The 26,249-nt window shown below is 39.3% G+C and overlaps 1 protein-coding gene across 6 annotated transcripts in view; it reads left to right on the top strand.

Annotated features, from left to right (window-relative positions):
* KLHL32 (kelch like family member 32) overlaps window positions 1-26,249 on the top strand; it is a 197,199-nt gene that overhangs the window by 157,257 nt on the left and 13,693 nt on the right. For 5 of the 6 annotated variants that reach the window (XM_088795544.1, XM_088795543.1, XM_088795547.1 and 2 more), the window contains 4 exons: window positions 4,364-5,090; window positions 18,828-18,886; window positions 22,617-22,809; window positions 24,541-24,635. In XM_088795544.1, coding sequence (XP_088651670.1) covers window positions 4,364-5,090; window positions 18,828-18,886; window positions 22,617-22,809; window positions 24,541-24,635 — 1,074 coding nt within the window. The remainder of the gene's footprint in view (window positions 1-4,363; window positions 5,091-18,827; window positions 18,887-22,616; window positions 22,810-24,540; window positions 24,636-26,249) is intronic. The other variant, XM_088795548.1, reaches the window with a different exon arrangement.

Raw genomic sequence — 26,249 nt, 5'->3', positions numbered from 1 at the left:
ATTCTTATCTAGGATCTGAGGATGAGATGAGTTGATGTTGGAATAACTTATGGGCAAATGCTTCTTTTAGGAAGAAACAATTCTCCATTAGGGAAAGATGAACTAGATCGCGTCTCTCAGGGTGCTTGGGAAATTTCCTGTAGTCTTTGGGGATGACAGTCCCGTGTTTCAGATGGTTTAGGAAACATCTTGCTAATGGCCATGTTTCCTAAGGACTTTGTTGTGTCCTCCCAAGCTGAATCCTTGATTACCACTCTTTCTGGCTTTGCCACAAAAAAGTAGGCAATAAGACTTTTGGTATGTGCTCCATTTTCCTCCCAATTAAAATGTGCTAGAGTTTAGGGTGATGAGATGTCAGTATGCCAGAATGAGTAAGATAGAATAGGATTTCAGCCTTCCCTGAGTTATACTTTCTCTGTGTAGTGTCATTAAAAGCCACCAGTTCCCATAATAACCATTTTCAAACATAAGCATCAAAATACACTACCGTGTTTCCCCGAAATTAAGACCTAACCGGATAATCAGCTCTAATGTGCCTTTTGGAGCAAAAATTAACATAAGACCCGGTCTTATGTTATATAAGACCGGGTCTTATATTATAGTAAAATAAGACCCAGTGTTATATTATATTATATTGTATTATATTATATTATATTGTATTATATTATATTATATTATATTATATTGTATTATATTATACATGGTCTTATAGTAAAGTGAGACTGGGTCTTATATTAATTTTTGCTTGAAAGGATGCATTAGAGCTGATTGACAAGCTAGGTCTTATTTTCAGGGAAACAGGGTACAAAGCTAACTGTGGTCCTTGGGTTCTATGATGGCCCAGTGATGAATCAGCCTTCTGCTTACTGTAGTCTCTAAACCCCTTAAATGGGCTCCAGGATTCCCTCCACCACCTTGCCCTTAATTCCACATGGGAGTGAACAGTGAGTGTTGTGGTGGGGTTCATGGTGGAGAAGTGATTTTGAGGCAGCGCATTTAGAAAAACAAATTTTTGTCAGTTCTTTCATTATTTCGATAAATAAGAATTATCCATGGTTTCTTAGTTTTTCTCTTTTATACTTTGATGAAAGAAAAAATAGTATAATAACACTTCTATATTTATTTATTTATTTATTTATTTATTTATTCATTAATACAAAAGCAAAGCCACACAGAGTGTTTATATGACTTCATGCTAGGAGAATCAGCTATTGATTCATAGACCTTAAAGAACCAAAATCTTCAAATATGCTGCCTTACCCATAGTGAGATCTTACCTGTATCTTACTGTACGGGAAATATGCTGTCTTGCCCATAATACTAAGTTACAAGTGTCCTATATCTTTATTAAAGCATCCTCCTAGACTTCATTTTATTTAAACCTTCTTAAATTTGAAATAACATACTTAATTTACTCTAATAAGGCAGTAGCTTACTGTTTCATGAATAGGAAACTGCCTAAAACCTTCCTACTCAAAGTGTGGTCCTTGGACCAGCGGCACACACACCACCTGAGAGATGGTTAGAAATGCAGGCTCCCGCTCCTCCTCCCCTCACCTATTGAATCAGAATCTGCATTTTGACCAGAAACCCCAGGCAGTCTGTGCACACGTTAGGTTTCAGAAGTACTGGATTTAAATCTCATTATATGTAGTGAGATTGGCTTGAAGATGGTGGCAGAATAGCTCATTGTAAATTGTATTTACCTTTGATCCGGAGAAGAGATAAACCCAAGTATGCATGACTTGTGTAGTCTAAAAATATTTATAGATGTAAAGTGTGAAAATTATATGCAATCCGTGAGAAGTTAGAACTCTTGGCAACAAATAAGATAAAAGGAATCCCTGAAAATACAAACTAAATGTATGTGCACAAAATATTCTATAATGCAAAGTATTTGGGGAATTTCAACACGGAAAGAGTCTTGTTACATGTGTATGTGTACATGTGACATAGGGGTGACAATAGAGAGAAATCCAGAATTTAATCAATGCTAGATCGCCGTGGTCACTTTTCCACTGCCAGTTTGATTTGTTAGAGATTTCTCAAAGGCAGAGAGCCTACGTTGTGGCTTGTGTACTTCTCATGCAGTAAGTGACACTACCAGAAAGATAAAGATAAACCAGAGAGTGTTAAGAGATGGGCCAGAAGATTGATTATGGTATAGGAAGAGCTGATTTATGAGGAAAGAGAAAAATAATTAAATGGGCAGCACTATGCTATAAAAAGAGGCTGTGGAGACATGGATATTTATCTAATGTTTCTCCAGTGCTGTGTCCTGGAGTATCCATATAAAAGATGCACAAACATTAGGATATAAAAAAAATTGTTACAAAGCAAAGCAATATCAGCTGGAATTACTCTGTTAAATTAGGAGCGAAATCAAAGATGAAGTTTCAGAACATTTTACCTGGTGCATGAACAATGGCCTTGAGCGGGATGACTTGATCCCCGACAACCTTTGAAAGCTCAGTGGACAAAGAGTGGAAAATCATTTATGAAGTCGTTGAATTATCTTCCCAGGGAAATAATTGGAACCCCATGCCTCGAAACTCCTAAAATTAGGGTGGAGAAAAATCAGGATGTTGCCTGTGGGAACTTTGTCCACTTTGGCAGAGACGTGGTAATTGATGAGTGACGTTCTTCTCCTGCAATATCTTTGATTATTGCTGATATCACCATACACAGATTTTTAAAATCGGGTTGGTATTTTATTTAAATTAAAAACGCCAGTTGCTAAAACTGAGCGTCACCCATCTGCCCTCCATGATGTCTGCCTCCTAGGCATCGGTGGACTACCTGGCACACAGTGACATTCTTTTGTTATTTTTCTAAACTGTGTCACTCATTAAAAGATGCAATTCAGTGCACATTGGAGGTGAACTCACTTCCTACGTTCTCATCGTTAGGAAAGCTAAAAAGATAAGCTGAAAATATGCATTGCCTTTTGGAGCCAGTTGTCAGATGGATACAGAAATTCTGAAAGTCTGAAATCAGCCAGTGCTTCAGAGAGTTCAGTGATCTTTTTCACCAGGATGGAAACCCAGCTCATGTTTGCCACAGAGTAGTGGTCTGAGAGCACGACATCTCCTTCTTCTTCCCTCTAGACTTTTGCCCCAGTGATATGCATCAGCTGAAAAAGGAAGCCTAGAACCCCAATTCCATTGCTCAGAAAGCAAGTAAAGCACAACAAAATTATTCAGTATTCTCATTCAGTACTTTTTCATGCTAATTCCTTCAGATCTACATTTGTGTCGTCTAGGAGATCACGTTGTATGTCGGTGCTGCTAATAATAATTCATATTAAATATGTGGACTGGAGATATTAGATATACTTCTCTATGCTGGTGTGTGGGCAGGTTTGCCCAACTTAAATATTAAGTCACATTGATTAAATTACTTCAGGTGCTCCGTAGCATGTGTTGGTTTTTTGTTGATGGTATTCTCTGAACTATTATTCAGTTTTGTTATTTATGACTTAATGCACCTGCTTTAGCTTTTAGAAATTCTCTTTGTTAGTAGTTAAAAGTTCCTTTTCTTGAAAGAGATCTAGACCTCAACAAAAAGGTTAGGATTATTCTGCTATTGTGTTCATAATACAAAGATAATCTCTATGTCTTGTTTCTCTGAAAATGTCTCTAACGAATTTCCAGTATCTTACATGGGCAAGCAAACTACTGTCTTGAAGATGAAAACTAATTAAGAAAAAAAATTAAATTGATAGGTTGAAATCTTTCTTTTTCTTCTCTTGCTTCCTCACTGATATACCTACCAAAGGGGGAGGGGAAAAAGTCCTTTTTCTTTCTAAATCATTCTACTACTGTCATATTGATTTTCTCTCAAGTACACCCTGTGGTCTCAGATGATATCATATTTTCTTACATTACTTGTATTGATACAGCATCTTGACTCATGGGTTGACATATATTGTGTGAGCTGTGATGACACCACTCATCACTGACATTTCCTGGGTGGGGGGTGTACCAAACCTCTTACACATGAAACACAAGGGAACAGGCTGGTTCACAACAGTATTTTTATTCTTTGAAAAGTGATTATTGTTCATTCAAAGACCCTGTCACTGTTGCTTAACATTGTTCCTAACTCCTACAATAATGTTTTGAGTTATTTTGTAATCATCTTCCTCTTTTCTTTTTTCTTTTTTTTTTTTTTGTTGATGCAGAAAAAATAAAAAATTTCTCAACTGGGTATCAAAATATTCCAGTGTTACATGATTTGTAAGAAAAAGAAAATGTGTTATTCAGTGTCTGAAAGAATACACGGTGACCTGCCTGTGTGCCGTGGCTTTGACTCTCTTTTTTGCTTTTGCATTCTCCTCTCATCTCACCTCCCTCTGTTTCAGCTAGCAGTGAGGTGGTTGGAACACAACTGCCATTACCAGTACATGGACGAGCTCCTGCAGTATATCCGCTTTGGCCTGATGGATGTGGATACTCTCCATACAGTTGCCCTCTCCCACCCCCTCGTCCAGGCAAGTGAGACTGCAACCGCTCTTGTCAACGAGGCCCTGGAATACCACCAGAGCATCTATGCTCAGCCCGTGTGGCAGACTCGCAGGACTAAACCAAGGTTCCAGTCAGACACTCTGTATATCATCGGTGGGAAAAAGCGTGAGGTCTGTAAAGTGAAGGAACTTCGGTATTTCAATCCTGTTGATCAAGAGAATGCTCTCATAGCTGCCATTGCCAACTGGAGTGAGCTGGCCCCCATGCCCGTGGGAAGGAGCCACCATTGTGTGGCAGTCATGGGGGACTTCCTGTTTGTAGCAGGAGGGGAAGTTGAGCATGCCAGTGGCCGGACGTGTGCCGTGAGGACTGCCTGTCGCTATGACCCCCGCAGTAATTCCTGGGCAGAAATAGCACCCATGAAAAATTGCCGGGAGCATTTCGTGCTGGGTGCCATGGATGAATACCTCTATGCCGTTGGGGGCAGAAATGAACTGCGCCAGGTTCTGCCGACCGTTGAGCGATATTGCCCCAAGAAGAACAAATGGACTTTTGTGCAGTCCTTTGACCGATCCCTTTCGTGTCATGCTGGATATGTGGCGGATGGTCTTCTTTGGATATCAGGTAGAACATGCCTCACGTGTTGGATTTATCAAAAAAAAACAACACACTTTCATTGTGGCACGAATTTAAAAGTCAAACTTTGGTAGTGTGGCCATGTGTATTTGAATGAATGAGCCAAGGATGCCATTTTAGCATTCACTTAATTTTGCACCTACTCTATACAGAGCAATGTAATCAGAAGTAATTGACCTTTCTGTGACTTCCTGAGTGATCAGAGGAGTAAAAATTCAAGCTAGAAATTAATGGCCCATCACACCTCTTTTTCCACCTAAGCTTTTGTTGTTTAGATCGTCAGCTTTTGATATTCGTGCCTTGTATTGCATACCGTGTAGTTTATCCAGATCCTTTGCTTTTACATTCACCCCAAGCTGCCTGACTAGGAGCCTTTTATCAAAGACAGGGCAGGAGAAATAAAAGCCCAGTAAACCCATTTTGATGAGTATAGCAGTGGGTATGTATCCAGGTAAGAGCATTACTATGCATTGAGGGAAGGGATTTAAGTTATTGGCTGAAATAATGTTTTGTATTATATGTGTAGTTACTCATGGTGTCCTAAGCCTTCATTCCTATTTACTCTCCTATTCTTCCCGATTATTAGGGGGGCTACTATTATTTCAGTTTCCTTTTTTCTTTTTCTTTCTTTCTTTCTTTCTTTCTTTCTTTCTTTCTTTCTTTCTTTCTTTCTTTCTTATTTATTTATTTATTTATTTATTTATTTATTTATTTATTTATTTATTTTTGATGTCTTTTGATTATGGACAAAGTAGAAATATAATGAACTCCAGGTACCCATAACCCTAGCTTCAGCACTTACTCACTCTTGCCAGTCGTGTTTCATCCACATCCACATACTCCAAATTCCTCCCAGCTGCCTTTTCACTTGTATAGGAGTCTGTGAGGCAAGACCACATTACTAACCTGTGTTTCCAGTTCTGCCATTGAAAAGGCCTAAAATGTTCCCTTTTGAAAGGTATGCCTGTTGGGGAAGAAAGTTGCATCTTCTCTTAGAGGCGACTCATTTTGTAACCCAAATGGAACTTGTTAAATGAAGTTCTATGTCAGAGATAAAGAAAATCAAATAAATACAGGAAGTCCTCACTTAACCTCATTGATAAGTTCTGCAACTTTTAACTGAAACAATGTATAATGAAACCACCGTTACCACAGGCTAATTGATATAAACAAGAGTTAAGTTCCTAGGACATCTCATCAATGCTATAACGAAACGATGTTGAACCAAACGACGTTTCCGAGGACTTGCTGTACTAAAAGTAACTTTGAGATGTTTGTACCTAGAAGAAACAATCATTTTTAAATACACCTGTGAAGGCTTCTCGGTATCCCTCAATAATCTTCTCTAGTTGTTTAACATCTGCTCTGAAAAATTCTCCCTTGCATTTAAACTAAATTCGGTTGGACACTGCCCATTTTTTCCTTCTGCTGTCCTCAGTAGCCAGGGAGACAGCCACAGTCTCACTTTTTCTGGATTATGCCTCAATTATTGGCAATTTCACTGAAAAAAAAATAGCTCATGTCAGGGTTTCAATGCTTGGTAATTATGAATGAAGCTAAAATTAGGACTAAAGAAGAGGGTAACGAGGTGGACCCAACAATTACTGGCCTTGTATGCCAAAAAAACATCAGATGTGAGTGTATATGTTAATATAGAGAGATATATTTAAATAAAAACCTATCTGGTGACTTTTTCCCTTTTCTTTAAGTACATATATCAATAGTTAAAAAAAAAAAAAAATCCACCAGGACTGTATCCCATTAGTGTTGCTGAAGAAACTTCATAATTGTCTATAAATAAGTCTTTGCTAATAGAAGGAACATTGTACTTGACTTGGATAACAAACAATGATAGATTTATGAACTCAATGTAATTTATATTTCCTTCCAGTGTACATTCCTTCCATTGACTTACTTAGTTTTCGTATGTTGTTAATATACTGCCTTCCTAAACAACCTTTTCTAAATTTTGTATGATTTTCTCATAAACATTTTCATAAATGTTTCCCTTTTTTAGCTATAAAACTAGCTTTTTAAAAAATACTGGAGTTTCCCTTTCCTAGTTTTAAAGCTATGACTACCTAATACCATCTTTAGTCAGGCCTTAAGAAAGCACAGAAGCTTATCAGACTGGCTACATCCATCAATCTGGTATGAAACTGACTTCTCTTTCAGTATGGATCTGTATATTTCCCTTTCCATTTTATTAAATGAGATCTTATTGCTTATTAGAGATCTTATTGCTATATCACTTCGTTTTTCCCCACTGTGAAAGGAAATACATTTTCTTTGTTCTTTTTTTTTTTTTTTTTGCACTAATGTATGCTGCCTGTGTTAACCATACTTAATGAAAACAATCACAATTTTCTCAGGTTTGTTTCTCCCTACTGTGTACTTGAGATGAAAAACTCACTTCCCTGTGTACAGTGCAATACCTTTAATTGGAAAGAAGAGGAAATCACCAGTGACATTTCTAATACCTTCAGTCGTCTGCCTCTTTCCTCACGCCCAGCTTATAATAAATCAATTGCGAATCTAACCATAGATAGGGAGGGGTGACTAGATTTGCTAATGGATCCCTTGGAAAAAAAAAAGACAGGTATATTTCACCCTCACTATCACTGATTTCGACGTGTTACCCTGATTTATTGGAGCAGATGAAAATGTTTGAGGCTATTCTTTATCCTTTACCAAATAATCAAGTATTTCCAATTGAATTGATGGGGGGATTGGGTCATTGCCATTCTTCTGGTATTTTGCAAGCTTTGCCTGAGGTGGAGGCAGTAAGAATTATAGAATGTGGATTTTAAGGCCTTATTTTTGTTCCATAGAACACAAAATTAATGCTTCTTTAGAGACTCATAATTTCCAGCATTCTCACTCCCTCCACATATCCCCTTCCCTTTCTCTGTTCATTTCAGAGTCAGGACACCTTGAAACCTGCCCATGGTTTTTAAAGTAGCACAAGCAGAGATGAATTCAGAAAATCGGGTTATATGGATATGCCCATTAGCATTTAATTTAAGATGTTAGAGACAGTCAGATTTAACAGGCTGCTGTAGCATTTGACATGGTGACCCAATTCACAAATGCTCCACATCGTTTCTACTTTACATTCACAATACTGAAGTAAAATAAGCATTAAATATCCTCCAGTTGTGTTTTAAAATGTATGCTCTCCTTTGTATGATATTGTTTGTGAAGTACTAAAAAGCTCCTTTTTTTGTGAGTACAGATTAATTCTGAGCTCTTTTTACAGAACAGCTTACCTTTTCATTTTTGTCAAATGGCAGCAAGATAATGAGACGCTAACCACAAAGTCGATGCTTTAAAACTATGAAAATAAGATAAATGCTACGGCATTTAGTCAAAAGCAGTATTTGTGCTTTCTTGATGCCTTTGGTGAATGCTACATTCTTATTAAGTCTAGTGATGGTTCGTAGATAAAGAAGATTAATTTAGCAAACATACTTCCTGCCCTCTAGGAGATGACAATCAAAGAGTTTTGCAGATATTTCATTAATGAAAGAACATGTGTTAAAGCTTCTTTAACTCCCTAGAAGATATGTTTAGTTTCATCTTGATTAAATTTAAATGAAGCTTGCATTGCCCCATTTTAAGTAACTTTAATTTATTCAAACCTACTAAAGGGACTTTGGCTTTTCTAGTATTCATTAAAATTAGAACAATGTAAATTTTCATTACCATTTTTAAGATGCCTTGGCTTTAGATTTACACTATCTGTGCAAATATTGTACTTGCATCTAAAAAATTATGCAGAAAACATTGGGAATGAACAGGGGGCTTGGCAGAGGCTGCATGGGGGCACTGAGGGCACAGACTGCCATCACACACACGGAAAACTCGCTCCACTTCTTACCAACCAGGAGACGCTGAGTGGGGCTCGTCACCTCATTGAGTCTTGTTCCAGGCTAGTGCCAGAGTGACAACGTAGAGTGAGACATAGGTCTTGTGATGGGGATCTTGGAATAACAGAGCAAACAGACTTTCAAAGAGATAATTATGGGATTGCGTATATGACGTGTGATGATAGCAGACTTTCCACAGTAAGAAGAAGTAGTGCAAAGCAGGGGGCATGAGAGGTTTCACACAAGTTTGTAGCACCTTCAGCCTAACTTGGCCTCAGGTCCATTGGCTACCTCCTCCTTACCCATTAAGCCTCCCGGTGCTCATGCTTGGGCTTCATGGTGCAGTCATCCCAACAATTCTCTTGCGCTCTGGCAAGCGCACACTGCTGGACAAACCCAGTGGTCCACTTTGTGCCTGTGCCTATGCAGCTGAGCCCTGTGACAGGATGGCTGGCATGGGCACACACTCAGTTCCCAGGACCTCTCTACACCCTACACTAGCATCTCATCCACTCTCCTTCACTGGCTAGCACTTCCTCACTTTCCTCCAAACCCCTGTCCTCAGACTCAGAGAGAGGACCTTGCCTTCTGTTTCTCAGAGCAAATGTAAGTGACAAGGTTATCACAGCAAATCTAGTGAGATACAGTGAGGTGATGGAGAGAGTGAGGAGACAGATGGGCAAGAGATGGTCTGGAAAGGGGCCGAGGGCAGAAGGTTGGGAAACACAGGTGAGGAGGGTACAGAGGAGGGGAAGGAAGGAAGGAGCCTGAGAGTGTGGGATGGGCAAGGTCAGAGGAGGAGGAGTGTTACAGAAACAAAGCCACAGCAGAAGGGCGTGGTGAGAGGTGGCCAGTACTAGAGGGACACCAAGGTCCCCCATTTTTCAGTCAGGAACTACTTGGTCATTTCAGTCAAAATAATTTCAGGAGAGTGGAAAAAGGTGGACGCGACAATGTAGTGGCTGGAGGTGTGACCCCTTCAAGGTTGAAGGAACATGAGGACGTGAAAACTGTAGGTACAGGCTGAATTTGCAAGACGTTGGGATATCATCTCAACTTCACTCCCTGAATCTGAGCGTGCCACACAACACTCCAATCGTGCTACAGGGAGAGAATGTGCTATTTCTAGGCACACACACATTTCAATTCATGTGACAGCATGTTTTTCCATTATAAATTAATAAGTAGCATTTGGCTTTAGAAATTAAAAAGGAGGGTAAGAAGGAAAGAAAAAGAAGGAAGTTTGGCAGAGAGAAAAGAGAATAGCTAGAGGAGAAAATCCAGGGTCAAAGGAGGGAAATTTTTTTTTTTTTAGATGCATTAAGCAAATGTATGGATCAGAAAAAGGAGAGAGTGAAATGGAAGGTGACGGGAATAGGGGCATCTTTGGTTGGTAAATGCTGAGAGCACCTTTGGGGATAGAGTCCCAGAGAGCAGTTTCCAGGCTCTCAGCCTCACGTGGAAAGGTGCTGGCTCGGGTAGTAGATGGCCATCAGCTGTGACTAGTTGGCCATCAGCTGTAACCAGTTAGTCATTAGCCACTAATATAACAGCCGTGGCTACGCTGGCAAGGGAGTTGGTTGGCAGAGAAGCAGACGGCGGATTGCGGCTCCTGCTTCCTATGTCTCCAACCCAGCCACCAGCGAGAATATAGTGGTATGACTCCCCTATCTATGGCTCCATTGGTGTTCCTTTTGGGCTTCACCATATCTTGCATTCTTGTGCGGGGAGCAGGAGCTGAGGTATTACAGCACCTCCCAGGTACCAGGAATGGTGATAAATCCGGGGAATACAATATTGACGTGGGCCTGAACAGGCATGAGGGAGTTGGGAGGGGTTCAGTCTTTGACAGGAGACATGCCTCAAGCTCCAAGCCTGAAGGGAGGAGACAATGCTGAATGTGGACCTAGGTAAGCTCATATGTGAGGGGCAGGAAGCTGAGGAGGTTGCCTCTCGAGGGAGTGAAGTGAGAGAGAAAGTTGCCCGTCGAGGTTGTGCAATGTCAAGACTCGGTAGAGGGCCTGAGGGGAGTGGCCTTGGAAAAAGCCTCAGAGAGAAAACAGAGGGAACTGACATGTTAAAAAAGAAATGGTCAGAGCCCATAGGAAGGTTGGAATCAAAATTGTGGCGATTCGGTTTGCAAATTTCTGCCCTGTTCTTTGGTGGTGCTCAGCAGAAACCTGGAGGAGGCAGATCCTGGTTTCACTCACGATGGAAGGTTTTAGGCTGGGAATAGCCCAAAGGAACCTATTGGAAGGAGTTCAGCAGGTTAGGATCGTTAGGTGAGGGTCGAGTGCTTAAGGTGTGCTTGAGGGAGAACCGAGTGTGTTGCGAGAGTGAATACAGAAGAGGAAGTCTGTTGCCCCTGCAGGCAGCCACCCTGTGATGAAGCAGCCGCCTGGTAGAGGTTTGGGGCTTGATCCCTCAGCCTGTCCACTGAAAAGTTCCCAGTGAATTGAAATGTCCACTAAGAATAAAAGCCTCTGTGTTGCTGTGTTGTAGCAACCAGCTGTCCTAGCGGTTACTCTTTCTCCTCTTTTTTCACTTCTGTCCGGGCTTTACTACTCCCTCTCTGAAAGAGATTAAAGCGAAACCACTACAGTATTGAACCTAGATGGAAGCCAAACAGAAATGAACCAAACAGAAATCCTTTTAAAAGAGCTAAATGGTTTGAAGAAAGCGATCAGATCACCTGCGTTCTCCAAAATAATGAACAAAGCTTTCATCCCAACTGGCCTCCTTTTATTCTGGAGACGTAGAAACTTGTTTACCCTCAATCTGCATGCAGCCCAGGGAATGAGGCTTAAAGAGGTTAAATGATTTTCCCAGATCACATAGCTAGTATTTGACAAAGTTGGAATTTGATCTCTGTCTCTGGTTTTTGAAAATCATGCTTTTCCCATGAAACCGCACAAAGCAGCTATCTGTCACCACAACAAAGATCTCCAAAACATGCTTACATTGTAAAAAGAACTTGCAAATGGCAAGACTGAAAGTGATACACAGGAGAATAATTATACCTGGAGATTTGTTTAGAATCAACAGTCATTTGATTATCTTTTATTGTTTAACTGAGCACCTTTCTCAGGACCCTCGCTGAGCCACATAATGTCTTCCTTTTTGTGATTCTGTAATTCAGTTTCTAAAATTAAGAAATTTAGTGATCATATGGAGCTACTCTAAAATATGTTGGTTTAGATTAAAACATTGTTTTCTGCAAGAATTACACATTATTATATAGTAGTCTAGTGGCCTTTAAAATTGTCAGTTTAGGTAGTTAAAAACAAAAGTCCACCCCATTGACTCCAGAATTCCTGTCATGGAGAGAACAACCGTTATTTAGATAATCCATTTGTATCTGTCTAGATGAATCTAGGAAAAGGAGGGAGAATAGTGAGCCGATTTACTCTATCTAAGAATATGCTAAATATGTCATTTTCTTTGTTCCCAAGAGTAGAGAAGAAAGTTAAAGCTACATCATGGAAATGGGGAATGGCTGAAAACTTCGGTTCATGGAAGGAGGGAGATAAAAGATCCAACAAGAACGCAGCAAAGCCAGGATAGTAGAGACAAGCAGAGGTGACCTTGAGAGCTTAGCTCTGTTGGGAACATACAGAAATCTGTGGAGGCAGGATTTCAGCATTTACAGAATGAGGAATGGGAGAGGGAATTTTATTGAGATTTTAAAGGGCAGCCGACATCTGCATTGTAGTAGATTTTACCCTCATTTATCATTTCACTTATTTAAAATAGCACCTAGTGCGTACTTTCCATATTTTAAGTCACAAGTTTATATCTATTTGCTGTAGGTGACATAAATACAATTTGTGTTTTCAAGTGCAACAACCCTCCCTTTATAGATATTTTGTAAATTTGAGACTTTCTTTGTGGTATTTGAGTATATTAATTACCCATCCATTTGTGTGGTTTCCTCGATTGTGAAAGGAATAATATGGGTACTAGTTTTAATTTAACGCATGGATTATGTATGCTTCTATTCAAGATGCTAATTTAGTAGTAGAAAGAGTCTTGGTTTTAGTTGTTTACATAGCATTATAAACACTCCAAAAATATGGAAGTCTAATGTGTAAAACAGTAGTAAAAAGTTAATTTTTATATTTATTGCAAATATTCCCATGGTGTTCCTTTTGTCAAGGCCTAATAAGAAGTTTGGCTCTTTAAAAAAATAGCTGCTATGAACTCACACCTAATGCCAGGTCATTCTTTTGATAATTAGACTGTAAATGTGACACTTTAGTCTTTCGAGAATTGGAGCAAGTTCACGAAGGAGAAACCGTGTTTCCCTGAAAATAAGACCTAGCCGGACAATCGGCTCTAATGCATCTTTTGGAACAAAAATTAATATAAGACCTGGTCTTATTTTACTATAAGACCGTGTCTGGTATGATATGATATGATACAATATAATATAGACCAGGTCTTATTTTACTATACTGTAAGACCCAGTCTTATATAAGACTCGGTCTTATATTAATTTTTGCTCCAAAAGACGCATTAGAGCTGGTTGTCTGGCTAGGCTTTATTTTCCAGGAACACGGAACTTAAACTATTAAAGAAGGAAAAAGCATTTGATACCCTTATAAGCCACCCAGTAATTATGGTTATTAGAAAAAAAGAGTTATAACAAATATATCCTAGACTATAGAATTCATTCATTTATTAATTTGGTATTCCATATTTAGTTATTTTTGCAATATTCCATATAGGCTCATTTGTACCTTTTATGAAAATGGTAGGACATTTCCAGACACAAACCAGTATAGTATTATAGTAAACTTCCGGGTGTAGATTGCCTCTGCACCACACACTGTAGTTCATCTAAAACCTAGGAGACCAGTATCTTCATCTCCAATTCGATTATGAGGAACCTGGCGTTGGCTGTGTGAGAAGGCTCCCCCGTGGATAGAGTCATACAGGAACCTGTTGATGCCACGCCTCTCCCGAAACTGTCCCCTTTAACCAGTGTGAAGCTGGGCACTGCAGGCCTCCAAGAGCGTTGCAGAGAACTTGAGATGGTTTTCCCCAATCCTGAACTGGCCAGCAGAATGCCAGCCTGGAGCATCTTCCCTAAGAGCACAGACCCATTCTGTTCTTTGCATCCTGCTCATCCTGGTAAGGATGATAGCGCTGCCTTAGGTACCGCAGGTTTCTACTAAAGAGTTTAGTGTAGGACTCGATTTATCAACAGAAGTATTTTCTGTCCTTGAAAAAAAAATTTGCACAGCTGCTTAACCTGACCAATGTCTATTGAAAGCTGTTTCTCTAAACACACTATTTGATAGACTCTGTCAGCGTTGACCCGTGTTGCTCTTAAACACAGTGAGTTTGGGAGTTGGTGAATTCTCAGCAGTGGAGACGAGGGTGGCTTGTTTAGCAGTCACCTGTCATCCTCTCTCCGGTACGCATTCATCCATTTGTCACAACATTTTGTGGGGAGTTGAACAGGGAAGCTTAAGAAAAATGCTTTACTCTTGTCTTGATGATAGAAAGCAGTGCTTACTGCTGGTAGCATGGTGGTAACTTTTCATTCCTTCTGGCAGTTTTTAAAGACTTATTTGACTTTGGGGGAACCTGCAGTATATCTTTAAGTCACAGTGCAAAAGTATAAGACAGGGCTGTTCATTTTTAATTTTGGCTGAAAAGTCTTAACTTGGACTGTGGCACTTCAAAGTTAGGGAAAACTTGGCTTTAAAAGTGGATGCTGATACGAGATGGCATATTTAATGATAGATGTATCTATAGAACACTGTTAAGATGCAGATTATGCCCCCTGGGGTGGGGAAGGGAGATCAAAACTGCCGATCTATGAAATATACTCAATGGCATGGAATCTCTCTGCAAGTGCTTTGATTGCAGGGGACACTATGGCAGCATGTGGCATCATACCCCAGAGCAGACAAATCAGTTTGATGACTTTCAAAGTCAGGAATACTGCTGCAGGCAAGGGTACTCCAGTCTAGGGGAAATGAAAACATATAGAGACTGTTATTAATTCTGTATCTATTTTTGTATAGTCAAATCTGTATGCAAATCCTTAGCATCTCAATTCAGCAAATTAATCTAAAAGCGAAGAGTGTTATGTGAAGGGGATGTAATGATAAAGCTCTGCAATGAGTAACACGGTAAAGAAATGTGGACTGCGAACTTGCATGCTTTTTTAAAAATTTATTTTTTTGTACCGAGAAGAAATGGGTTTTATTTATATGCTCATTTGTAAAGCATTTCAAAGAGGAAAAGCAATAGAACCAATTTCAAAGGTTTTCCCTTGCAGTCCTGACATGGCAAAAGTTACAGCACTAGGTGTTTTCTTTTTGTTTTTTTCTTAGGCACCTCCTGTGGTTTAACATTCTGGAAGTAATCAACCAAATAACTAACTAGAATTTTTATTTTTACTCCCAACTACTAACCCAGTATCTCATTTCTGAACATTGTCATGTGAGTGAAAATTTGTATGTAAGGGTAAGGAATCTAATTACTGAGTGCAGATTAAGAAAAAAAACCTGTATTATAAATACATCTGATGCATCTGTGGAAGACGGTGAATAATAATTTCGAAGAGCATAAAGATAAATTGTGTGCCCTGCTTGGAAGAGAGGGTGTAATAGCTACATTCTAATCCATTGGTTGTGCATTTAATCTATAATGGGCAGAGTCTGATACATATAGGAGTGTAAATATTTTCAAATAGTGTCATAAACAGATAGTTTACTGCAGTAGATATTTATTCTGTCCCATATTTCTAAAACAAGTAGATAAACCGTCAATGTTTTGAAATAGTGGGTGGGAGCTTTACCCTCTGTTCCCTCTCATTTGGAGAAATGATTATAGGTGAGCTGGACATTAATCTGGTGGCTATGGCCCAGATCAAAACTTGGCAATCATTTTAACACTGAAGATGTGTGTGGTCTCAATAGATTTGATTATTCTTGTGTAGTTATGCTGAGAAAGAATTATTGGACATTCAATTTTTAATCAGATAAGAAAAGGAAGTTTGGGAGGAAAAAGCAAATATACCTGTATATTTATTTTGACATACATTTTGACTCTATGTAGGCATTTCAACCTCAGCTTTCTTAAGTGTGTTTTCTTTTCCCTTGATTTCATTTTTTAAATGAGACTTTCAATGAGTGAGAAATACAGAGAAGACTTTCTTTGAGGGCAGGAAGCTCATTTCTCTCTGTTCTTTGAATTTGCTCAACAGATAAAGCTTTCATTGAATTTTAAAAGTGGTTGCGAGAGAGAGAGAGAGAGAGAGAGAGAGAGAGAGAGAGAGAGAGAGAGAGAGAGAGAGAGAGAGAGAGCCCTCCAGTTAATAATATCCATGGTCAATTACATGAATGATATAATCTTCTTACTGGAGTTGAATCAGAGAGTAATAATTGGCTTGGACAGGTTCCCTCCCCTTTATGTATCCACTAGTACTGATTGATTATTCCAGCTCAGATGAGGCGTATGCACTAATCCTCTGGATTCTGGTTGACTTGACTCCTGGCCATGGAGTTGATGGTGGTGACCTATTCAAGGTATTTGAACTATCAAAGCAAAAATCATAATGGACAAAGTAGAACAGACAAGGAAAACTTTATTCAAGACTGTGGCACTATTGGAGAGACCAGAATGCAGTCTGAAATCAACTCCTCTGAAAAACAAGAGGCAGGAGGATATTTAAGCCCTGGGGTGAGCTAGTGGGAAAGTACTGAAGGACTTTTGGAGAGAGGTTGATCAATGTGATGCATTGAATACATTCAGGTATCCTGAGTTTGTAAATCTTTTCCTCTCTGATTAGGGCAGTTGTGTTTGCTGAGTGGCACTGTGGGGACAGAGTCCCAGAGAGCAGTTTCCAGGCTGTTGGCCTCACATAGGAAGGTGCTGGCTTGATTATTAGATGGCCACCAGCTGTAATCAGATGGCCATCCGCTGTGGCTGGGTGGCCATCAGCTGTTGCCAGTTAGTCATTAGCCATTAATATAACTGCTGTGGCTGCGCTAGGGGGTTGGTTGGCAGAGAACTGGACGGCAGGTTGCGGAACCTGTGGCTCCTGCTTCCTGTGTCTCCAACCCAGCTGCCAGCGAGAATACAGTGGTGTGACTCCCCTGCCAATGGCTCCGTGGGTGTTCCTTTTTGGCCTCTCCATGTCCTGCGTTCTTGTGTGGGGAGCAGGAGCTGAGACCTCACATAACAGGCACCCATCAAAGGTAGGCTCCTACCCGGCACAGAATATGGGGATATGGGGGCATTATCTTCCTTGAGGATTGCATTTCAATGGGATAGCTCCCAACATTTTGAGGAAGATATTCCTGGTTTGCAAACCTTGCAAAAAGCTTCATAAATGATTTACATCTCAAAGAGGCAAGAAATAATTTACAATTAAAAGTTTTCTAAAGTAAAGGCCATCAAAAATGGGAGGTCCAGGACCTAGAGATTAGAAGCAGACTGTCTAAAGTTTAGTTAAACTGAGGGGGATGTTCCAACTGTCTTGGCCAGGATGGTAACAGTACTTTTTTTATAACTCAAAAAATTTCAACAGAAAACTCTTTAGTCTGGCTTAATTTCAGAGCTTTATTGAAAAATTAGCTGCTTCTTTATGATACTTATTAAAATAAGAATATTATTCATTTTCCACCAGTATCGGGTACTATATATAAGGCAATATTTCTAAAGCTAGAATTTGGGGGATTCTCCTATTTCTGCCATTACCTAACGTTTGGTATCTCCTAGCATTATTTTCTCACTGTGCTGTTTTATGTGTTGTTTTTTAGTTTTCCCATTTAACGGTAAAAATTAAAATAGAATCAAGAATTTCTGGGTTTTACAGAGCTCATTGTACACCACAACCATGAAAAGCAGTATGAGGACAAATAGGGAAATTTAGCTAAAAGCATGATGATTTTTAAGTGGTTCTTGATTAAGCGGAAGGTCTCAAGCCTTGTGGATCTAAGCAGTTGTCAAGTGGGCTTCAAAAACATTGAGGGAAAAAAAAGAAAAAAACATTGAGGACAACAGCAGCTGCACTGCAGTGGCCTAGAGCTGTGCCGTCCAGTATGGTAGCCACTGGCCATGTGGCTTATGGCGCGCTTGCAATGTGGCTGGTCTGAATTGAGATGTGCTGTGTCAAATGCACAATGGATTTTGAAGACTGTGGAAAAAAAAAAAACAAAGGAAAATATCTCAATTTTTTGCAACAATTTCACATTGAACTGATGTATTTTGGCTATTCTGAGTGAAGTAAAATTGATATTCACTGTTACTTTTTATTTTTTAATGTGGCTACTGGAAAATTTGAAATTGCATCTGTAACTTGCATTTGTGATGCTTGTGATAGTCTATTGAACAGCATTGACTCTAGATCTCTTTTGATAAGTGACATCTCTTCTAAATATGGTTCTTCCAAAGAGATATGAAGATATCACTGCGTTAGTGTAGAGATTAGAGCTGTAAGTAAAATTGCCAATTTAGCTAAAGACAAGAATTTTCCATATAACTGATCCTGGCATAAATTACATAGAGATTTGTCTGTGTGCTGTGTTCACTCCCACTCCCCGCCCCCCATACTTTCCCCCTCATTCTGGCCATGCATAGCAGTTGCCAGAATTGGGGACCTCTTGGTAATCTCAGCATACTTGTTGCTTGCTCTCAACTGGATTGCTGCTGAAATGGTTCTTGAAAATGAAACTGCTTCAACAATAAGCTTTTTAATTATGTCATGGGTTCACCACAAGGGTATACAAACAGATCCTCAGCAGTAGGTAATTTTCCTTTAATTGTATCTCATTCTTATGTTGAAATATCCTATTTCTTATTCATGAAAGCTCTAACACATGTTAATCCATTACAGGTGGAGTAACTAACACAGCACAATATCAGAACAGACTAATGGTATATGAACCTAACCAGGTAAGAATCCTATAAGAAAAGCTCATTACCTTAATTAAAGTGAATTTTCAAAGATTTCCACAGTAATTAGTAGTCGGCATGACAACTCTACACACACACACATGCATCTTAAACTTATACAGAGAAATGGAAGCATCTGGGTAAACTGCTTTTGGGTTGCTTTTTTTTTTCCTCATAAAATTTCAACTCCTTTAGTTTTATACTATACAAAATGCTTAACTTCTTTAGAGTTGTGCACAATATAAGAAAAAAGAGAAGGACATGATGAGTTAAATGCCCTCTATTTCCATTATCTCAAGTGTCTGTTCATATTCAGAGGCATGCAAAAGAAGGATTTTTATTCGTTTATTTTTGAAATTTTTGGGGTGACACTGGTTAATAAAATTATATAGGTTTCAAGTATACAATTGTATAACATCATCTGTATATTGCACTGTATGCTCTCCACCCAGAATCAGTTCTCCTGTCACCATATATTTGATCCCCTTTACCCTCTTCTACTTTCCCCCACTTCCCTCTGGTAACCACTAACCTGTCATCTGTGTCCATGAGTTTTAGTTTGTCTTGTTCATTTGTTGCTTTTAGTTGTATATCCCACATGAGTGAAATCGTATGGTTCTCGACTTTTTCTGACTTATTTTGTTTAGCATGATGTTCTCAAGATCCATGTCGCAAATGGCACACCTGTTAGAATGGCTATCATCAACATGACAAAGAATAGCAAGTGTTGGAGTGTATGAGGTACACTCATACACTGTTGGTGGGAATGCAGATTGGTGCAGCCACTATGGAAAACAGTATGAAGTTTCCTCAAAAAATTAAGAATAGAATTACCGTATGACCCAGCAATCCCTCTTCTGGGTATCCACCCAAAAAAATCTGAAAACATTTATTCGTAAAGATATGTTTACCCCTATGTTCATTGCAGCAGTATTCACAATAGCCAAGACATGGAAACACCCTACACATCCTTCACTGGATGACTGGATAATGAGGACGTGGTACAGATATACATGGAATATCACTCAGCCAAAGAAAGGATTTTGATGGTCCTGTTGTTTTGTCCTTTTAGAAGGCCTGTCATTCTGTGAGGGGAACATCCTTATGATGTCATTATTCTGAAATAAAATAACCTTTATGTAACTCAGTGTAGCCAAAATTCCTAGAACGGTGTCTAGGACAAGTCCAAAGTGGAAGTATCTGAAGAATTTGAATGGTTTTCATCTAACAGCTGACGCTTTCACTGGAAGCATTTTGATGGTGCTCGTCCCTCCTGTCCATTTTCACACACACTTAATACCCTCTTTTCCCCCCAAAGAAGAACTATTTTTATCCTCTTTCCTTCTACCAAGATATCTGTAACCATGGCAAACATTTGCAGACATTTGCTATTTCCATTATTTTGCTAATATAAATATTTTTCATGATTATGACAATATTCCAAATGATTGATGTGGGATTTAATATTCATCCATTGAAGATAATGGAACATGAAACGACAGGTTGGCTTCGGCTGTCCAGTTTGGGATTAGCCACCACATGGGTGTGCAGAGTGACCTCAGTCTATTTGGTATCTTTTTATTTTAACAGCTACTTGATTCTGAATTTAACGAAGGCATTTCTGTCTTTGCAAGCATGTTTCCTGATGTCATTAGAAGCTGTGGTCTCAGAGACCACATGTCCATGGGCCAGATGTCTCAGGAGGGATCATTAATTGCAGTTGCTTGAATTTGGTGCACACGAGGTTAAAAGAGAAAGAAGGTGTTAACATTTCTCAAATGAGTTTTGTTTCATGTTTGTACACACATGCTCTTTTTTTAAAATTCTGCTGGCATATTGTTTACGGTGGGTACTGGGAAACATCACATCTGCTTGCATCTTGCTCAGAATCTCAATAACTCTATCATTCAGTCCTGGTGCTTATTTCTCTACTAGGCCTTTGTGGAGAGCCGATAATGCCTGCCATCTGCCACAGAGCACATCGCTACCTGCCAACAGGCAGGCTGGGGTGACCTCTGCTTCCCCACCACTGATTAGTATTCACATGCTAGCTTATTAGGAATGACCCCACCAGGCCTCTCTGTTTCTTTGCCTTTGCAGCGGTTGGCGGCTCACCTGGCAGGCACGGCGGTGAAGGAAGCTAAAGATATAATCAGGGGATGCAGGCAGGCTTTGCAAACCAGATGGCGTCCATAGTTCGATGGCAGGGGACTAGACTGCTAATGCAAACGTTGATTCCTAATACTGAAATGGGTTGCCTCATAGAAAGCACCTAAGAAAAGCATCGTCAGAGTTTTGAGTTAAAATCCACTCGTGTAATATATTAAAGGTATTTCTCAGCAAAATACCTGAAAGGTTTGACTATTTTATTAAAGAACACATGTAATTGGAAGGAGATTCTTATTGTGACATGTTTAAAAAGAAACAGATAAATGCAAGTCTTTCAAATTGTGCAAATTACTTTCACTATTTTTCTTTCTTTTTCTTTTTTGAATGTATCTTTAAAAGAGAAATTAGAAATGAGCTAGTGAATATGCCTTTAGTGAATGGACCAATATTTATACAAAACGTTTTTTTCTTCCTGTGCAGCCTTGTGAACTGGTGAAATTCTATGTATTCAAAACATCATATGATTTTTCTGGTTGAAATCCAAGTTTTTCTTGGCGAGAAGGAGTCTGGGTTATTCCTGTATATTTTGTGTTTATATAGAAAGGAAATGGTTAGGTTTACTCTCCTGTCCATTACTTAGTTAAGATTTAAAATTAAAGTCATATTTTGTTTTCATCTAATTTTACATTATATTTTAAATAGGAGACTTATTGTAAGAGGAGTGAGGATGCCTTTTTTGAGAGTAACCTAGAACCAAATATTGGAGGTGTCACCATTCCCTAAAGTTATATAAATGTGGCCTTCTACCAAAACAAATATGTGCCTAGAAATAACTGTTACCAATTTGGCAGAAAATGTGATAGTAAATATGTTAAAGAAGGCTGATGCAATGGCAGTGAGGGAGTTTGTTGCTGAAGCAAATCTTAGCTCTTCCATTGGTCTCAAGAGGTTAATTTTTGGAAAGAACAACAAAGCCACCTTCACCCTAGCTTACATAGGGGCCTTGGGTATCCGGTAATTATAATACTTTTTTAAAAGTGTACATTTGTTGGGCATTTATTATGTGCCAGACATTGTTTAAAATGCTTTATGTGTATTAGCTCATTTAATCTTTACAACAGGCTTGTCAGGTGGGTATTATTATCCCCATCTTACAGATGAGGAAACAGGCACAGAGAGGTTAAGTGAATTGCTCAAGGTCACACACAGGTTATAAATTCAGGCATTCTGGATCCAGAGCCTGTTTCTTAATCATTAGAGCACCGTACACAGTACACTTAGCTGTGCATTTTCATTCTTAAGTAATTTGCATGAGGAAGTTCTCTCAATTGGATGAGATAAATATCATGAATATTTCTATATTCTCATATGCTCTCCTTACAAATGCAAAATGCCCTATACAGTGAAACCCAAACAAGAGGAATTGCCTTATGTAAGCTGAAAAATAGAGTTGGCATATGTGGATTCTTCTGCACTTGCAAGAAGCCCATACCTTTCAAAGGATATAAACACTGAAATAGAATGGGACTGACAAACATTGGGGTCCCCACTACTAATGAGGCACAGCTGTTGTCTGCCATGGTGGTCTCTTAACAGAATTCACCTGAATTTCTTCTTTCAGAATAAGTGGATAAGCCGTAGCCCCATGCTGCAGAGGAGGGTCTACCATTCCATGGCTGCCGTGCGAAGGAAGCTTTATGTCCTTGGAGGCAATGACCTGGACTACAACAACGACCGGGTCCTCGTGCGGCATATAGATTCTTACCACATAGACACTGACCAGTGGACGCGTTGTAACTTCAACCTGCTGACCGGCAAGTGCCTTTGATTAAGTACATCAGCAAAAGCAGAGATGCAAGAAGTTGCCTAACTTGTTTTCTGAGACATCTTTAGTGCCTGTCTAAATATGAAGTGCGTGGTGATCGAACTTTTTATTTTGCTTTTATTAACTAGAAAAGTGCACATTCTTTACCTCACAAAATTTGACTTGATCAGGTGGGTCAGCATCTACCTTCTCAGGGGGGCCTGTGTGACCTCTGTGCGTGTTCCCAAGTGGCAGGTCAAGTCCATTACTGTCAATAGATCCATAGAGGAATTTTGAGACAAGTGCAAAATGCCCTGTAAAATGGAGGAACCAGGTGCTGAAAGAGTTAATGACTCTTTACAGATGCAATCTAGTTTTCACTCCGCACTGCTTTTAGTGCTCTTATTTCCTGTGAGTGCAGGACAATGGTTTTCATTATTTGTCACTGTCAAATATTGTTTCAGACTGTATTCTCCTACAGGCGAAACGTTTAGAGCGGTGCTGTGCATAAGGGTTTGGCGGCATTTCTGGCCACACATACCCATCCCAGCATTACCACAGGGCAACACTGGATGTGGACCAAACTCATTCCAAAAGGGGATGAAAGGGAAGCGATGACCAGGTTACTCCTGACGCTCCTTTATGGAGCTGAAAACTGTTTCTCCCTGTCAGCCTGCGTCATAACATCCACAAGCGATCAGATCCCTTCCAAACTGCTCTACTAATAGGAAAATCATAGACTCAAAATGGTGGGCGGGACCAGTGCCTGAAGACAGTTTAATATGCTGAGTGGGCACTCAGTCACTCACAGCTGTTGCTTGGGAGGCACCCTTGAGAGCACAACCAATGGGAGAGGTTCAAGTGCTTTGTATTCAGCTGCTGTTTTTAGAAAAAGCATTTTTTGAGGCCCACCTACAAGTACTTGACTCTCTCTAGGTTGCTGTAATGGCACCTTAGCTACTCGGCCCCTGGATTTCTGCTTCTGTCTGCTATAGGATCTGGCTTATTTATTACCCGAGTCAATCCTGTGTCAGCCCATCAATAAAAAGAGACTATCTCACTCTTTGGTGGCCTCCAGGGAAGAATATGTGGTAGTGAGTTATTCTATCTTCTTTTTTTAAATGGGGGAGGAACCTTTCATCATTTCGGTGTGTCAGTGCCAAGGGACTATCCAGGCTAGTCCCAGCTCAGGAACTTTAATCTAGTCTTAAAACTGTTGTGTATGTAAAGGAAGGGAGGGTAGCGACTTTATCAATCTTTTCTGTCATTTGTCTTCATTTGGAGCACACGAGGGCTATGGCTCTGTTTTACTGGCTTCTTGGGGTTGCAGCTGTTACTTTACAAATACAAGCACTTGTCTTAAAAGCATTTGTCGTACAAGAGGTGTATTGCATTTCTAAAATGTACCTTATTGCCACCACTATGCATTTATGGCATATAACGGTATAAAGTTCTTAGTTCTATATGGCTTATTATTGCTGTATTTAATACTGTATTTACTAAGTTCGTTGGCCAATAAGTGTTATGCCTGGTTCTGACCTGACACAGATTCATTCTCTGACATAGTGGTCAATTCTTCCCTCTCAGGACTGGGAGGCATTGATGCGTTGCTGCAAAAACCCTGTGGCATACACAGGTGTGCCACAGTGGAAATTGTATCCCTTAGTGGCGAAGGGGTTAATTAAGACATGCAAAGAAATGGATTTGTTTTTTTCTTTTCATTCAATTCTCTTTACTTTAGGCCAAAATGAATCTGGAGTTGCTGTCCATAATGAGAGAATATATTTAGTTGGTGGATATTCGATTTGGACAAATGAGCCTCTGGCTTGTATCCAGGTGAGTGGTTCAAGTTCCTTTTGAAGTTTATTCGTGTGGTTCAGTAACGTTACTTTGGCAGCGCTGCTACTGAAGGCAGAGATATTTACCTGTAGAAAGAGGCTTGAGCTCCCTTTGTGTATGTAGCTAGTTCAGCCACTACGTCCTGCATCCCCAAAAATGATACCAATAAATAGAGCCCTAGTAACGATGGAGATGAGCTTTGAAAATATATGTAACATGTATTGGAAATGGGGAAAGGGGGGTACCTTTCCCTATCTCATAAACCAAAAAAATCTACAAATCTTTAGCAACTAAGTACTTTCATACTGCCAAACCTTTACAGATGTCTCCTTTCTACTCTGGTTCCGTATTTTCTATATTGTAAATGGTTCATTCCCATAAATTCCACCTACAAAGGTGTTCGTCCTTTCCCATGGAAGTGAGCAGTAGGGGCTTATGATTGGTCTGCTGGGGACAGCCTCTGCCCCAGAAAATGGCCCTGCCACATCAGTGCATAAGAGCAGCTCGGGCTGGGCCAGTTGCAAGCTGGTCTGTTCAGAACAGCATTAGCTTGTTAGTATACATATTCAGGGTCTTATTATTTATTTGTAAATAATTGTTATCATAATACATGTTCTCTGATAACATTTTGACAGGGCTTAGCCCTCACCTTTCTCCTGATCTCTATAAAAATACATTCTTATAACTATTCATATTATCTAATCTCATCTTTGTGGGAAGATGTTTAACAACTGTTTCAATATCTTTAATAGTTGAACTATTCAAACTTTTAATTTCTTTGGTGACATCTCATAAAGTATACGTATATATTTTTAAGAAACTTCCTCCTGGTGTCTGTTTTCAAAATTGTTAGCATATAATTGTACTATCCTTAGTTATAGTCCCCTTTACATTCATAATACTGTTTTTCTCTCTTTTTCTCTTGATTTGTCTTGCCAGAAGTTTGGGGAATTCTGGGTTGAACAGTTAGTGAAAATCTATTTTTTTTTCAGTTTTGCTGAGATGTAATTGACATTTAATGTCGTATTAGTTTAAGGTGTACATGATTTTATATGTTTATATTGCTAACTGATCATCACAATGTTTAGTTAATATCCATCATCTCGTAGCTATAAGTTGTTGTTTTTTGTAGTGAGAACTTTTAAAACTTACTCTTAGCAACTTTCAAATATATAATACAATGTTGTTCACTATAGTCACCATGCTGTACTTTACATCCCCATAGACTTCTTTACTTTATAATTGCAAGTTGTTAATCTATTGACCACCTTGACCCATTTCCCTCTCCTCCCACCCACCGACTCCGGCAGTCACCAGTCAGTTCTGTTTCTCTGAGTTCAATTTGTTTAGATTCCACATATATGTGAGACAATACAGTATTTGTCCTTCTCTAGCCAACTTATGTCACTTAGCATAATGCCCTCAAGGTCCATGCATGTTGCTGCAAATGGCAGGATTTCCTTCTTTTTTATGGCTGAATAATATTTCATTGTATATATGTATGTACCATGTTTTCTTTATGCATTCATCCATCAATGGACACTTATGTAGTTTCCATGACCTAACTATTATAAATAACATGGGGTGCTGATATCTCTTTGATAGTGATTT

Source organism: Rhinolophus sinicus, chromosome 2, assembly GCF_057876585.1.
Source record: "Rhinolophus sinicus isolate RSI-liver-muscle chromosome 2, RSI-T2T, whole genome shotgun sequence".
NCBI classification, from domain to species: domain Eukaryota; kingdom Metazoa; phylum Chordata; class Mammalia; order Chiroptera; family Rhinolophidae; genus Rhinolophus; species Rhinolophus sinicus.
This window is presented reverse-complemented; position numbering and strand designations above follow the sequence as displayed.